Source organism: Oncorhynchus masou, chromosome 10 (genome assembly GCF_036934945.1).
Source record: "Oncorhynchus masou masou isolate Uvic2021 chromosome 10, UVic_Omas_1.1, whole genome shotgun sequence".
NCBI lineage: Eukaryota > Metazoa > Chordata > Actinopteri > Salmoniformes > Salmonidae > Oncorhynchus > Oncorhynchus masou.
In genome coordinates this window covers 11252121-11269104 of record NC_088221.1, presented here as the reverse complement: position 1 = coordinate 11269104, position 16984 = coordinate 11252121, and the positions used below count along the sequence as shown (strand labels likewise).

Genomic DNA, 16984 nt, shown 5'->3' with positions numbered 1-16984 from the left:
AGGCTGAGTGAATGAGTAGTGGATGTTGTTAACATTTTTTTTAAAGTGGTTGACAAAGTTGTCCGCAGAGAGGGACATGGAGGATTAAGGAGGGGGGGAAGGTGTAAAATAGTTTCCTAGGGTAAGAAAGTGGCTTAAGCAGAGGATACAGAGAAAGAGAAGGTATAGAGGAGGGAGTGAAATGATAAAAGGTCCTCCAGAAGTTTCGTTTTCCTCCCTTTTCGCTCAGCTGTCGCAGCTCTGTTTTGTAAGTTCACAATGAGTCACTCAGCCACAGAGCAGGAGGGGAGGGCTGAGCCTGCCAGGAGGAAAGGGGACCGTGCGAGTCATAGGAAGCAAAAAGGGAGGAGAGTAGGGTTGAAGAGACAGAATCTGGAGACCGAAGGGAGAAGGATTTAGCAGAAGGAAGAGATGATAGGATAGAAGAGGAGAGTAGTGGGAGAGAGAGAGCGAAGATTGCGATGGCGTATGACCTTCTGAGTAGGGGCTGAGTGATTAGGGTTGGAGGAAAGAGAGACAGAAAATGAAACAAAGTAATGATCAGAGACCTGGAGGGGGGTTGCGGTGAGATCAGTAGCTGAGCAGCCTCTAGTGAAGATGAGGTCAAGCATATTGCCTGCCTTGTGAGTTGGAAGGTATTGGGAAAGGGTGAGGTCAAAAGAGGCGAGGAGGGGAAAGAGAGAGTTGGAAGAAGTGAATCAAAGGCAGATGTCAGGAGGTTGAAGGCGCCAAGTACGAAGAGTGGTGAGCCATCGAAATGCTTAAGGCTTAATTTCTTAAGGCTAGGCGTCCCGCTAGCGGGACAACTTCCCGTGAAACTGGATTCAAATAAACAATCACAAAATTCAAATAAATAATCACAAATACATAATCACAAAAAGTATGTATATTAAGGGCTTGTAAGTAAGCATTTCACTGTAAGGTCTACACCCTTATTCGGCGCATATGAAAAATACAATTTGATTTGATTGCCTAAGAGAGGTGAAACAAGGGCTGTGGTGGCTCTGGCGCAGGACGCGGACCCCACTTCACCAACATCTTAGTCTGCCTTCTTGTCCGCTTCTGTGGCCTCCTAACCACGGTGACCCTACTAAATGACCCCACTGGACTGAGGGGCAGCTCGGGACAGAGGGGCGGCAGCTCGGGACAGAGGGGCGGCAGCTCGGGACAGAGGGGCGGCAGCTCGGGACAGAGGGGCGGAGGCTCTGTACAGAAGGGCAGGGGCTCTGGGCTGAGGGGCTCTGGCGCCTCTGGGCTGAGGGGCTCTGGCGCCTCTGGGCTGACTGGCGGCACTGGCGGCCCCTTTGCAGACTGACGACACTGGCGGCTCCTTGCAGACTGGCGGCACTGGCGGCTCCTTGCAGACAGGCGGCACTGGCGGCGCTGGGCAGACTGGCGGCGCTGGGCAGACGGGTGGCTCAGGCGGCACTGGGCAGACGGGTGGCTCAGGCGGCGCTGGGTAGACGGGTGGCTCAGGCGGCGCTGGGCAGACGGGTGGCTCAGGCGGCGCTGGGCAGACGGGTAGCTCAGATGGCACTTCTGGAATGAGGGGCTCTAGCGCCTCTGGACTGAGGGGCGGGAGCTCTGGCAGTGCCGAACAGGCGGGAGGCTCCGGCAGTGCTGGAGAGGAGGAAGGCTCTAGCAGCGCCGGAGAGGCGGGAGAGTCCGGCAGCGCTGGAGAGGAGGAAGGCTCCGGCAGCGCTGAACAGGCGGGAGACTCCGGCAGCGCTGGAGAGGAGGAAGGCTCCAGCAGCACTGGGCAGGCGGGAGCACCTGTGGGGATGAGACGGAGAGACAGCCTGGTGCGGGGGGCTGCCACCGGAGGGCTGGTGCGTGGAGGTGGTACCGGATAGACCGGACCGTGCAGGCGCACTGGAGCTCTTAAGCATCGAGCCTGCCCAACCTTACCCGGTTGAATGCTCCTGGTCGCCCTGCCAGTGTGGCGAGGTGGAATAACCCGCACTGGGCTATGCAGGCGAACCGGGGACACCGTGCGCAAGGCTGGTGCCATGTAAGCCGGCCCAAAGAGACGCACTGGGGACCAGATGCGTAGAGCCGGCTTCATGGCACTTGGCTCGATGCTCACTCTAGCCCGGCCGATACGCAGAGCTGGTATGTACCGCACCGGGCTATGCACACGCACTGGGGACACCGTGCGCTCCACCTCATAACACGGTGCCTGCCCGGTCTCTCTCGCCCCCGGTAAGCACAGGACGTTGGCGCAGGTCTCCTACTTGGCTTCGCCACACTTCCTGCGTTCCCCCCCCCAATAAATTTTTGGGGCTTACTCTCAGGCTTCCATCCACGCCACCATGCTGCCTCCTCATACCAGCGCCTCTCCGCCTTCGCCGCTTCCAGCTCTTCTTTGGGGCGCCGATATTCTCCTGGCTGTGCCCAGGGTCCCTTTCTGTCCAATTCGTCCTCCCATGTCCATTCCTCCTCGCGCTGCTCCTGCTGCCGCTTCTCCTGCTGCACCTTGGGACGGCGACACTCCCCTGGTTTTGCCCAGGGTCCTCCCCTTTGTGTGGCCACCCTAAACAATCCATGTCTTTTGCAGCACTTCACCCTGAGTGCTGCTTGCTCCGAAGCACTTCTCACTCACACAGCTCTCCATCACGTGATCTCTTTCTCACAGGCTACAAGGGAAGACATACACATCAGGGATGCAACTAGGCTACATGAGGTGTGCAACTATGATTCTATTTTATTTTATTTTAAATAAGGCATTGTTCCTTGCCTTAAGCTGGGCATCAAGTGATAGTATCTAATTCACAAGTGATAAACTAATATTGTCCCCCATCAGACGAGTCTTGATTTAATCTTGTCTTTACATATACTAAATAATATACAGTGGGCTCCAAAATTACTGGCACCCCTGACTGGCAATTCACTAACAATAGTTTAAAAATATAAACAATATAATTATAGAGAAACTCGAAATACTGTACTTTTAATGTTTCAATGGAACCAACCAAAATCATACAATTGTTTTATACAAAATAAATTTCACCAAAATCAAAGTTTCATAATTATTGGCATTCCTCATTTAGAACTTAGTGCAACCACCTCTGGCTAGGATAACAGCATGGAGTCTTTTCCTGTAATGTTTGACAAGGTTAAGGAACACATTTGGAGGGATTTTGGACCATTCCTCTATGCAGATCCTTTCAAGATCCTTCACATTCTTGGGTTTGTGCTTATCAACTGCACTCTTCAGGCCACAGGTTTTCGATTGGATTGAGGTCCGACGACTGAGATGGCCATGGCAGAATATTGATTTTGTTGTCACAGAACCATTTCTGTGTGGATCTTGAGGTATGTTTTGGGTCATTGTCTTGTTGGAAAGTTCACCTACGGCCAAGTCCCAGTCTTCTGACAGAGGCAACCAGATTGTCAGCCAAAATTGCCTGATACTTGGTAGAATTCATTATGCCGTCAATCTTAACCAGTGCCCCTGGACCTCTGGAATTAAAACAGCCCCAAAACATCACTGACTCACCACCATATTTCACCGTGGGTATGAGGTGCCTCTCCTTGTATGCATCTCTGTTTCTACGCCAAACATGCCGATGCTGTATCTGACCAAAACGTTCAATTTTGGTCTTATCTGACCAGAGCACCTTCATCCAGTCATCTTTTAAATGACGTTTTGCAAACTCCAAGCGCTTGCATCTGTGTCTTGGGGTCAGAAAGGGCTTTCTTCTGGCAACCCTTCCAAAGAGCCTGTCGTTGTGGAGGTGGTGTCTGATGGTGCTTTTTGAAACCTGGTGACCCCAAGATGCCACCAGGCCTGCAATTCTTTCACAGTGATTCTTGGGGATTTTGTTGCTTCTCTCACCATCCTCCTCCCTATCCTGGGGAGCAAAATGCATTTGCATCCTCTACCCGTGAACTTTTCCACTGTTCTATATTTTTTTATAAAAAAATAAATAATTGCCCTGACAGTGCTCAGTGGTATATTCAATCGTTTGTGGATCATCTTGTAACCATGACCAGATTTATGAAGGTCTACGACCATCTGTCTCTTTTGAACTGCCAGTTCTTTTGTTTTCTTCATGGGATATTGCATGCGTGTTTTTAATTACAATCATCATCATCATCTTTAAGGGTGCCATTAATTGTGAAACCTTGATTTGGAGGACATTGATTTTTTTATTACATCAATAAATGATTTGAATCATTAATAAAGTACAGTATTTCTCTCATGTTGGTATTTTGAGTTTCTCTATAATTATATTGTTAATATTTTTTTAAGTATAGTTAGTGCATTGCCAGTAATTTTGGAACCCACTGTCTGTGTGAAATTAATTTTGATTTAGAATGGACCATTATCATGCACCTGTCTCGAAACGGTCATGGGGAAAAAGTATGTAATCTCTGCACTCAAATAGTGAATGGCGGACGCTTTTCCTGTGGTTCATTTTCATGTCAGCCATGTAGGCTATACTCCTGTTATAACGATAAGCAATAAGCTTAATATTTGCATAATATTAGTAAAGTTTTTTTTAAATGTAGTAGGAAAGCTGATGTGACTTCTTCTTTTAAATAGAGGCCATCACTCGAAATTTCATAGCCTATAGAAATGTTGCGCAACATGAGCTCATGGACTCTCATGAAGTGTTTGATTTGATTTTCGATTACTTTTGCATTGATGTCCGAGTGAATAGAGGGACAATAGAGTGCTGAGTACCAGGCAGTTAACAAGTTTGGTAGGCTGATAATAACCATTAGCAGTATCAGAGCTTGGAGAAGCCTAATTACCATGACTAAACAGTCAGGTGGAATTTGACTGCCTTCATGACTTGTGACCGCTGGTGTGGTGCTAATATGGTCATCGCAGCAGCCCCCCCCCCCCCCCCCCAATGCAGACACTGATTACCAAAACAAGTCACAAATTGCCCTGCCCCTTGATCCTGGTTGATGTGTCAACAACTATCTGCAAATTATGAGCAGTCAGCAGTTCACACACCAAGTAAGTCACTGGAAAAACAGGCAGCACTTAAAGTAGATGGCCCTAGCTAGCAAAAAGACAGTTCTAGACCACAACAGATGAAGACAAAATAACTGTTACACTTATCACTCCGAGAGATAACAGGAGTCCTCTAGACCACAACAGATGAAGACAAAAAATGTGTTATTCTTTTCACTTCTGGTGATATAAGGAATCCTCCAGCTACAGAATGAAGCAAGTTTTGTTGTGAAACTGTTAGTAGTTGATGTTATTTTTCAGTAACACTTTTTCAATAACACAGACCTCAAAGCAAATCAGAGGGAGAAAAATATATGTATTTAAAGAGAACAAATCATAGTTGTTATGCTCGAAAGTAGATGGTACATGTTTATTTTTCCCTGTCCTCAGTTTCTTCTCCACTGAACAAAGCCTAGCCCAAGCCTAGCCTGTGGTTGACTAATTAGAATTCATTGCAATAAAATTGGGCCACTGGCCAAATACCAAGTATACCGTTTTCAGGCTCAATGTATAGACAATTTGGACCAATGAGAATTTGCCACATGTAGCTATGAGTCCCAGACTGTAATTCCTACACAGATCCGAAACAGATGTTGAACTGAAAAACACTCGTCCCATTGCTCTCTGGCCCTCTTGACCTTTAGTCCACTGCATTGTGTATTTGAAAGTTGAATATTCATGTACTAGATCTTTAACATGTGAAATTAACATATTTTGAAATGGAAAAAAATACAGACAAGCATATTTGTCTTAGAATATTCTTACAAATAGTACATTATATGGAATCACTCTGTATGAAATAATAGGGGTTGACATCATTTTTGAATGATTGACTTCTTTTGTCCTTCATACAAACACCATATGTAGGGTCCCTCAGTCAAGGCTTGAATTTCAAGCACAGATTCAAGTATAAAGAAAGACCAGGGAGCTTATTGAAAGCCTCATAAAGAAGGGCAGTGATTGGTAGATGGGTAACAATAAGAAATCAGACATTGAATATACTGTGTCTTTAAGCATGATCAAGTTAATAATCATGCTTTGTCAAAGATGCAGTCATTCTTCTGATCTGATCTGAGCTTCAGGACAGGACGTTGGAGACAGCTCATGGTAGAGAAATTAACATAAAATTCTTTGGCAACAGCTCTGGTGGACATTCCTGCAGTCAGCATTCCTGCAGTCACCATGCTCCCTCAACTTGAGACATCTGTGGCATTGTGTTGTGTGACAAAACTGTACATTTTAGAGGGGCCTTTTATTGTCCCTGGTATTGTTAGTGCATTGTGATAGTGATCATGCTGTTTAATCAGCTTCCTAATATGCCACAATTGTCAGGTGGAAGGATTATCTTGGCAAAGGAGAAATGTTTACTAACAGCGAAATAAACAAATTTGTGCATAGCATTTGAGAGAAATAAGCTTTTTGTGCATATGGAACATTTTTGGGATCTTTTATTTCAGCTCATGAAACATGGGATCAACAATTTACATGTTGCTTTTATATTTTTATTCATTGTAGTAGTCTGAGAAGAATGGATATTGTTGTCAATGTTTAAATAGGCAAATGGTGAATGTTTGTTGAATGTCTGATATAAAACCTATTTTACCTCTGTATGAAATCCCCAAGATTGCAACAGCCCCACTAATTCATTTCTCAGCCTGGTTCACCATCATAAGGCACACTGCCATGCTGCTTTTTAGATCACATTCCTACACCATCAGTCTACACGGGACAGGCTGCTGTACAAATCAATATGTGATATTTCAGGAAAAGTGAAATGCACTTCAATTTGATTTCAGCCTACATACCCTAGTTTAATTAAACTATACCCATTCACTGAGTTACACAGAATGGAATACAAAGAGAATGTCACATAAAACCTATTTGGGCAGGATCCTATTAAGTAACTTTGGTCTTACCCAGCAGTAGCCTACTATAGAGTAGCTGCCTCTCTTCCTCAACCCTCCAAAGACTAAAGAAGCTTAGACAGAGTTCTCAATTCGGTTTTCAATTCAGGAAGTAAATTGAAATTCAATTAGTTAATTAAAAATTATCCACTGTTTTCTGTGATGATATTTCAATTCGCTTCCTGAATTTTCAGAGATGAAAACTGAACTGCGCCCAACCCTGGTGTACATGGCTGTAGTCATACGTGGACGTGGTAACAATTTGATCACAGCATCCGAAAGTAAGCACAGTTTGACCTGTGCAAAGGATTACAATGCAGCTTGTAGTTGGCGCTAAATATGGCATACAACAGTTAGTAGGCTACGTATTGTACTGTTTCCCACTATACTGGTTATCCTCTGACCTCCATACTGAGGTGCCTATGGAATGATACAGGAAAACACTGATTGCCATTCCCTGTCCCTGGTTTCTAGATGGCCCAGTGGTTCCAGCTGCAGCAGCTAGACTCCAAGTACCTGGAGCAGGTGGACCAGCTGTATGATGATACTTTCCCTATGGAGATCCGCCAGTACCTCAGTGCCTGGATAGAGAGCCATGACTGGTGAGTGAGCTGCAGTAAGCAACAGACTGCCAAGGGGTGAATAGTTTACACAGTCAGAATGTGTGGATGCATTTGAAGGCTGTGGTGTAACTGCTCTCATGATGTATTGTGCTTTGTTTGGCCTTGTTAATCTCGATATTAGAATGCCTGCGCCAACTACTGTAATAAGAAAACAGAAAGTAAAAGTAACATGCTTGTAAAGGTTGTGGACTACTTGAAATGTTTGTTGTCGTTGGTGTAAGGTTGTTGACCTTTTTCACCTCACAAAATACTGCAAGAAGAAGTAATTCCTTTGAGCCAATCAAAGTGCCCGCATTTGGACTCTGGCTCAGAGTGGTTATAGCAAATTTGGCTGCCGACCAAGTTACCAGTGTGTTTTACTAGAAGTGTTTGGCAGTGCATCCGCAATAACCGCAAGTTAATTCCTAGTGTAAAAGAAGATTGTGTGTGTGATTACTATGTGTGGTGGATAAAGATTAATACAATTCCTCGACTGAGATGCATCCGTACCATTCTTGCCAGACAGCCTGTAGCGAGTCAGAACCAAGTATATCAGCATTCAGTCACTAGTGGGTGAGGGCTCAGAAGCCAACTGCTCAGCTAGTCATTTTTGCAATTACTGTGTTCCGTGAGCTGGTTGTTTTCATTTCAAAGGATGACAATAATTTTAAAGTATTTTTGGTTGACCCCTTTCAGGGACATGGTGGCCACCAGCGATTCTCTTGCAGCGGTCCGTTTCCATGACCTCCTGGCCCAGTTGGATGTTCAGTACAGCCGCTTCACCCTGGAGAACAACTTCCTGTTGCAACACAATATACGCAAGATTAAACGCAACCTACAGGTAAGGCCAGGGTCTGAATTAATTTGTAAGGACTGACATAAACTTATAAGGGAAACACTCAGGCGCTCTGAGTATTGAGTATTGTTCTATAGACTGGTGTTTTGATTCTTATAAGAAAGAATGGTACTCTGAATATTTGTTTTAATGTCAGATCAGGGCCAATAAGGACTAAGGGCTTCAACAATGTTTCAAACTAATGTAACGAGTCAGCCGTCCTAATCAGAATAAGGTTAGACAATCTTGTAACCATTTAATTGTTTGAGTTTATGAGCAGGAAAGAACAGTGGTCCTGGAATGCATCCTTGAGGTACACCAAAAAGTCTACTTTAAATTGTAAAATGTAAAGTTGAGAAACTCTTCCCAGGACCACTTCCAGGAAGACCCTTTGCAGATGGCCATGATAATCTGTAATTGTCTGAAAGAGGAGAAGAAGATACTGGCCTCCATCATCAAAAAAGAGGTGAGACACCGATCTTGTCTTTTGCATACTGCTTAATGGAACTCTGTGAGTAGTTCTGTTGTAGTGTGTGTGTGCATGTTCTGAATTGTGATTATGATGCATTTTCTTAGAAAAGTTGCTATTGCCTGGAGAATTAATATTTCAGCACATTTCTTAGCAACATAGATATGAAAAATGGGTTAAACTGCCTTTGATATTGTATTTGTATGTTAACCTCTCTGGGATATATGTGATGCTAGAATCCCACCTGGCCAAAAGCCAGGGAAAATGCAGAGCGCCAAGTTCAAATAAATGACTATAAAATCCAACTTTCATTAAATCACACATGCAAGATAGCAAATTAAAGCTACACTTGTTGTGAATCCAGCCAACATGTCAGATTTCAAAAAAGCTTTTCGCGAAAGCAAACGATGCTATTATCTGAGGATAGCACCTCTGTAAACAAAGAGAGAAAAGCATATTTCAACCCTGCAGGCGTGACTCAAAACGGAGAAATAAAAATATAATTCATGCCTTACCTTTGACGAGCTTCTTTTGTTGGCACTCCAATATGTCCCATAAACATCACAAATGGTCCTTTTGTTCGATTAATTCCGACGACATATATCCAAAATGTCCATTTATTTGACGCCGTTTGATCCAGAAAAACACCGGTTCCAACTTGCGCAACGTGACTACAAAATATCTCAAAAGTTACCTGTAGACTTTGACAAAACATTTCAAACTACTTTTGTAATACATATTTAGGTATTTGTAACATAAATAATCTATAAAATTGAAGACGGGATGATCAATACAGGAGGAAAACAAACTGTAGCTAGCTTTCTGGTCACGCGCCTCTATCTAACAGTATACTACAAGTGACTCTCGTTCTGAACAGGGCTTCTTCTTCATTACACAAAGAGAAAACTTCAACCAATTTCTAAAGACTGGTGACATGCAGTGGAAGTGGTAGGAACTGCAATGAGGTCCCTTAGAAATCTGGATTCCCAATGAAAACACATTGAAAAAAAGAGTGACCTCAAAAAAAAAATCTGAATGGTTTGTCCTCGGGGTTTTGCCTGCTAAATAAGTTCTGTTATACTCACAGACATGATTCAAAGAGTTTTAGAAACGTCAGAGTGTTTCCTATTATAATAATGTGCATAATGTGCATATCTTATCTTCTGGGGATGAGTAGCAGGCAGTTGAATTTGGGCATGCATTTCATCCGGACGTGAAAATACTGCCCCCTGTTACCAAGAAGTGAAATTATTGCTGCAACAGAAGGAGCATTTCAGTGTGACCTGAGTGTGAAACCAGACCAAATGTTTGTGAATTGTTTTGTCAGGATAATGTGGGGTCCACACCAAACAACATGGTGTTGGAGAAACAGAAGGAGCTGGACAACAACGTTAAAGTCCTGAGGAACCGAGTTCAGGTGCGGTCATTTGGACAATACCATGTGTCATTGGTTATGTGGATATATTATCATGCACCCTACCACAACACTGCCCATTGTCTTGTCATTCTACATGAACAATAACCAGTTGAACAGCCAACAAAAAGGGGTAGAAAATGTTTTCACAAACACCATCATGAGTCATGACCATTAAAATGTGTGACTTCTGCCCTCTTCAGGTTTCAGAGCATGAGATTAAGTCACTGGAGGACCTACAGGATGAACACGACTTCAAGAAGAAGACACTGCAGAGCCGAGGTACTGTAGGAGTTAGCCTGGTCCTAGTCTCTTTCAATAGCCTGGGTCTGGGACACAAGACTAGATTGGTGCCATATCATGTAAATGTAAATATCTGTATATGCTTTAGCCAATGTGAAGGCACTGTAAAACATATCTCACTCCTACTGTACTAAAACTAATTTCCAGGCTGAAGCAACTGTGCTGTGAAATTCCAGGTGTTTCTTCTACTATCGTATTGTGAATGCTTACCGCTATGTAAATGTTGATCCTGTCATTGTCAGTGGAACAAGAGGTGATTGGGATGGCACAGTCACAGGCGGTATGGAAAGAGATCCGCGAAGAGGAGATTGTAATCAAAAAGATGTTCATCAAACTCAACATAACCAGAGAGGTAGGAATGTGTGTGTGTGTGTGTGTGCGTGCGTTCTTGCATGAGTGTGTACGCTGTATGGTTAGACTGATGTTTGTTTCTCCCAACCTATAGGTGGTGGTGAATCAGATTTCTGACATCTTGTGCTTGGCCGAGCAGATCCAGTTCAACCTGGTGACAGTGGAGGTACCTGAGTGGAAGCACAGACAGCAGATAGCTTGCATCGGTGGTCCGCCTAACGCCTGTTTGGACCAGCTACAAATCTGGTCAGCCCTGCCTCTAGTCTATGTTAGCTTTAGCCCCTAGGCCCAGTTCATATCCTAATCCGTATATTAAACCTTGTTCAAATACCTTCAGAAGCAATATTTTCAACCCGCATTCACTGTGTGTGTGTGTGTGTTTGTCTGTATGCAGGTTCACTGCTGTGGCAGAGGGCTTACAGCAGGTGCGTCAGCAGCTGAAGATGCTCCAGGAGCTAGAACAGAAGTACACGTACGAGAATGACCCCGTCACTCAGGGGAAAAGCGCTCTGGAGGAACGCGCTCTCGCCCTGTTCAAGTACCTCATTGTCAAGTGAGACCCGCTCTATGACACCTACTATGTGTCTATGTTTCCTGTAGGGATCACATACACATGCTAAACATGTATTCACTCACTGAATGGTAGGTAACTTTGCCTGAGACCTGAAGACTTGAGTCAGCTCCCAGTGTTAATGTCTCGACTCTAGCCTCTGTTGCCCAACTGGCAGCCCGCAGGTGTTTTTTTGCTCCTGCAAGTTTTCTAAGCAAAAAAAAGTATTATTATTTGGTTTAAAAAAAAATACAAAATTGTCATTGTTGAAAACACCATGAAATCAGCTCCAACTGATTTTATTTTGTTCATCTGTTCCCAAGTATGCCCACACATAATAGAGAGACACGTGATCATATACAAATGTAAGCAGGGTTTGAAATGATTATTGTGAGTGGACCAAGTACTTAGAGGTTGCTTTATAAAGTCAACGTGGAACAAATGAGTCAGGAGCAGGTTTTCTTAATTGAATCTTCATCTTCACAAGAACAAGGAACACAAGGTGAGTATCTTTAAACTATAACATAAATCACGGGTATGTCACCGCCTTCATGATCCTCCCGTGGAGAGCTCCTTTCAGGCGGTTGTCTGGATCCGTGGTGCCCATTCCCAAGAGGTGGAGTGTCCCCTTCTTCTCCCTTCCGAAAGGTATGTCCTCTCCTCTGTAGAAGCAAACACTCTTCTTTCTCCCCTCTTTTCCGGTTCCCTCCTCTCTCTTGTAGGGGAAAGAGAATAGCTCATTAATACCGTCGGCTGTGCTTAATTGCCTCTGACCATCTCGACTCACATACCGGGCTGGTCTACTGACCGTGGGAGCAGCCTGCCCCCTGGTGGTCCTTCCACATACCTCCCCCTTAGGACCGGACCGGAGAGCCGGGCGCCAGACGTGCCGTCTTGGTCACATCGGGACAACGCATCCACATTCCTGTTCCTCAATCCAGCTCTGTAGATGACATGGAACGAGAATGGTTGTAAAGCAAGAAACTATTTAGCTATTCTGTTGTTATTGTTTCTCTTACCGGCCATCCACATGTGGGGAGCATGGTCAGTAACGAGGTAGTACCGGTACTACCTATGTCCGGTAGGTAGTACCGGAGATAATCGAGGACCCACTTAATGGCTAAGGCCTCTTTCTCTGTGGTAGCATATCTCTGTTCCCGATCACTGAGCTTCCTACTTATAAAGAGAATAAGCCTCTCTGCTTCGCCTTCACCCTGAGCTAGGACGTCTCCGAGCCCCGTATTTGAGGCGTCTACCTGCACAATGAGGTCTTGGGAGAAGTCAGGAGCCTGCAGGACGGGATCAGAGCACAGGCTCTTTTAGCAACTGGGAGGCGTCTTCGGTGTAGTCCTTCCACGCTACACGGTTTGGCAGGTTTTTTTTTAATGAGGTTTGTGAGGGAGTTGGCAATGGTTGCATACCCAGGGATGAAACAATGATAATATCCCGTTGTCCCCAAGAAGGCTCAGACGTCCCGCTTTGACTGGGGCCGGGGCCAGTCCTGAATAGTCCTGGTCTTTTCTGCCTGTTGACGTATTTTTCCGTTCCCAATGGTGTATCCCAGGTATTCCGCATTAGAGAGATCCAGGCAGCATTTTTTGGATTGGTCGTCAGCCCTGTAGCCTCCAGGCTCACGAGCACCGGCCATAGTCGGAAGAGGTGGCTATCCCAGTCCTCGCTGTGGATAGCCACATCGTCTATGTACGCCGCTACGTACTCTTGATGGGGGCGTAGAATGGCATTCATGAGGCGTTGGAAAGTTTCCAAAGCCCCATGCAGTCCAAAGGGCATCCTCACATACTGAAAAAGCCCTTCCGGTGTGACGAAGGCAGTCTTTGGACGGTCCTCCAGAGCCACCGGCACTTGCCAATATCCCCTCAAATCCAGGGTGGTGATGAACTTGGCCTTTCCTAAGTGCTCCAGGAGTTCATCCACGTGGGGCATGGGATACGCATCGAATGTAGAGATGACGTTTTCATCCCTAAAGTTCTTGCAGAGTCTCATACTACCGTCACGTTTGTGGACCAGGACTATGGACCACTCACTCGTAGATGGCTCGTTCACCTTCATCCTCAGCATCTCCCTTAACTCGTTCTTTGCGATGACTTGGCAGGCCTCAGGAATCCTGTAAGGACGGGTATGCACCTTCTTGCCGGGTTGAGTGTGGATATGATGAAACAGGACATCTATCTGTCCTGGGAAGAGCGAGAATACCCTGCCGAATTGCATAATCACCTTGTCTAGTTGTCTCGACTGCTCCGGCAGGAGAGTTCAACCACTGCGCACCTGTAGCAGGGCCTCCTCTTTTTCCTTTTCCTCCACGGCCATCTAAGCCACACCCTCCTCTCTTCCATGTTACTTCTTCAGCAGGTTGATATGATAGAGTTGGACCTTCTTCCTGTGTGGTTGCTTGATGAGGTAATTGACTGGTGAGACCCTTTCCATTTCCTCGTAGGGCCAGACTGTGGACAGGCGGTCCCTCATCAGGATAACATGGCTAAGTCAAGGATCCCTCAACATACCTGCCGTAGAGCAATTCCAATGGGGAGAACCCAGTGGACGCCTGGGGTACTTCTCACAGGACAAACATTAAGTGGGGCAGAAACATGTCCCAGTTTTTCCCATCTCCGGACACCACTCTTCTCAACATGCTTTTAACCTCTCTGGGATATGTGGGACGCTAGCGTTCCAACTGGCCAACATTCAGTGAAAATGCAGAGCGCCAAATTCAAATAAATTACTTTATCAACTTTCATGAAGTCACACATTCAATATACCAAATTAAAGCTACACTTGTTGTGAATCCAGCCAACATGTCAGATTTAAAAAATGCTTTATGGCGAAAGCAAACAATACTATTATCTGAGGATGGCACCCAAGCAAACAAACACAGACCATCATATTTCAAACCTCCAGGCGCGACACAAAATGCAGAAATAAAGATATAATTCATGTCTTACCTTTGACGAGCTTCTTCTGTTGGAACTCCCATATATGTCCCATAAACATCACAAATGGTCCTTTTGTTAGATTAATTCCGTCGATATATATCCAAAATGTCCATTTATTTGGCACGTTTGTCCAGAAAAACAAAATGACTACAAAAGTTACCTGTAAGCTTTGTCCAAACATTTCAAACTACTTTTGTAATACAACTTTAGGTATTTTTTAATGTAAAAAATCGATAAAATTGAAGACGGCATGATCAGCGTTCAATACAGGAGGAAAACAATGTGTAGCATGCTTTCAGATCATGCACCTCTAACAAAGAGTACACTTCCCTCGAGCCTCATTCTGAACATGGCTACTTCTTCATTTCTCAAAGGAAAAACCTCAACCAACTTCTAAAGATTGTTGACATCCAGTGGAAGCGATAGGAACTGCAAGAAGGTCCCTTAGAAATCTGGATTCCCAATTAAAACCCATTGAAAAGAGAGTGACCTCCAAAAAAAATCTGAATGTTTGTCCTCTGGGTTTCGCCTGCCAAATAAGTTCTGTTATAGTCACAGACATGATTCAAAACATTTTAGAAACATCAGAGTGTTTTCTATCCAAATCTACTAATAATATGCATAGCTTAGCTTCTGGGCATGAGTAGCTGGCAGTTTAATTTGGGCACGCTTTTCATCCAAAATTCCGAATGCTGCCCCCTATCCTAGAGAAGAAGGTCCCACGAGGTCCATAGCTATGCGTTCGAAGGGAGTCTCTATAATGGGGAGAGGAAGGTGTGGTTGTGGGGCCATACGCTGACATTGATCACACGTCCTACAATACCTGGCTACATCTCGGGTGACACGGGTCCAATGGAACCTCTGCATGATTCTGTTGATCGTTTTGTCCCGTGCCAGGTGTCCTCCTAGGACGTGAGAATGGGCTAGTTGTAGGACAGTATCCCTGTATGGTCTAGGCACCATTAGTAATTCCTGTTTTTCACCCCTTCGTTGCACAACCCAATACAAGAGGCCCCCCCCCCCTGATTGCATAGTAGGGAAGAGAGGGCTCACCTGAACCGTCGACATTCCTCCCGTCATTCACCTTCCACATGGCATCCCGTAGGTCTGGGGCTCTATGCTGAGAGGTACCGAACTGTCCCTTTAATTCTTGGGGCAGGTCGACCTCGATAGAGGGGTGTGGAGGTAGTTCGCCATCCCCGTCTGGGGTGCCCGAGGAGAATCCTTTCCATGTTCCCTCCTCTGATGGGGCTTCAAATATAGCCCTTTCGCCTCTGGTGGCTCCTTCCTTCCTCCGTCATGTATATCCCTTCGCAGGTGTCTTCAATGGAGGTTGCTCCAGAGGCTGAGGCTTTGTTTCCTTGTAGGGCTACTACCTCGGGCTCGGACTTGGTCTTTTTTTCCCTCTGCTTTCCAGCCCCCCTACGGTGGCCCGGCTCTTGGCCTGTGATAGAGAGACCTGATCCCCTTTGTCCAGTGCGTAACGTCATCTGCCGAAGCTCCTTATATAGGGGACAGTCTCTCCCGATCAATAATGGCACCTTCAGCTGGGGTACTTTCCCCGCCCTGACTGTACACCTTCCTTTCGGGTTGAGAATGGACAGACTCACAGTGGGGTAATAGTGGGTGTCTCCATGGACACAGGACACGGCTACTTTGTCTGGTAGCAGTGTTGCTGTGGTCACCATCTGCTCCTCCACTAACGTAACCATACTTCCTGAGTCGAGAATGGCTACCACGTCTCGTCCTTCTATTCGAACCGGAATGTCTGGGGCCATTTCTGCTAACCAACAGAGGTGATCCTGCCCTCTCGGACCGAGATGCGTGGGGACGGGCAGCAATGACTCGGTGGAAATGGATTCGTCCTTTCTGGGACATTGTGGGGTGTAATGGTCCGGAGACTTGCATTTATAGCACCGACTCTATTGTGTGGGTGAGGACTTCTCCCACGTCCAGAGTGGGTTTGGTTGTTTCGGTGGCGGACGAGCCGGGGTTAGTTGGGGAACAGGCTTGGCAGTGTCCTTTCAGTCCTCCTTTTCCCCTTTTAACAACTCCCATGTAGATCGGTACATTTCCACAGCCTGGGCTATGTCATCGGCTGACGATGGGTTTGCTTGCCCCACGACCCTGGGTAATTCCCTCAAAATCTTGTCCACTATGAGCGTCTCTACGACATGTCCCACCCCCTTCCCGGGCTCCAGCCACTGATTCGCTGGACGGCCATATCGGCCCATTGATGGAACTTTACGGCGCTATCTCGGGCGGTCAGCTGGTACCGGGACAGAATCTAATTTTTTAGTCGCCCATAGTCAGCAGCTTCATGGGGGTCCAGGTCACAGTAGACTTCCCAGTCAAAAGGGGAGTTAACGCACTTACTCATTCTGTGGGGGGGGGGGGGGCACTCTTCCAAGGTGGCCATCCTACGAACGTCATGATGAAAGCCTCAATATCGTCCTCCTTTGAGAGGCAAGGTAAGATGGCGTGAGCTGCCGCTCTCGGCTTTACTCTCGGTTCTTCTCGCCGGCTCAGCTGTTGTTGTATGAGTTCTATGGTTGCCTGCTGGGCTGTGATCAACTGTTGTAGTAGAGTGTTATCCATCCTTCTTGAATGGTTCCCCTGTGTCTACAGGTAGATTT

At 45.8% G+C, this 16984-nt stretch overlaps 1 protein-coding gene across 3 annotated transcripts in view; it reads left to right on the top strand.

Moving 5' to 3' along the window:
- Positions 1 to 16984, top strand: part of stat1b (signal transducer and activator of transcription 1b) — a 60215-nt gene that overhangs the window by 26478 nt on the left and 16753 nt on the right. For all 3 annotated transcript variants that reach the window (XM_064975850.1, XM_064975851.1, XM_064975849.1), the window contains exons 2-9: positions 7348 to 7475; positions 8172 to 8316; positions 8681 to 8776; positions 10107 to 10196; positions 10397 to 10475; positions 10739 to 10848; positions 10942 to 11093; positions 11242 to 11400. In XM_064975850.1, the coding sequence (XP_064831922.1) occupies positions 7348 to 7475; positions 8172 to 8316; positions 8681 to 8776; positions 10107 to 10196; positions 10397 to 10475; positions 10739 to 10848; positions 10942 to 11093; positions 11242 to 11400 (959 nt within the window). The remainder of the gene's footprint in view (positions 1 to 7347; positions 7476 to 8171; positions 8317 to 8680; positions 8777 to 10106; positions 10197 to 10396; positions 10476 to 10738; positions 10849 to 10941; positions 11094 to 11241; positions 11401 to 16984) is intronic.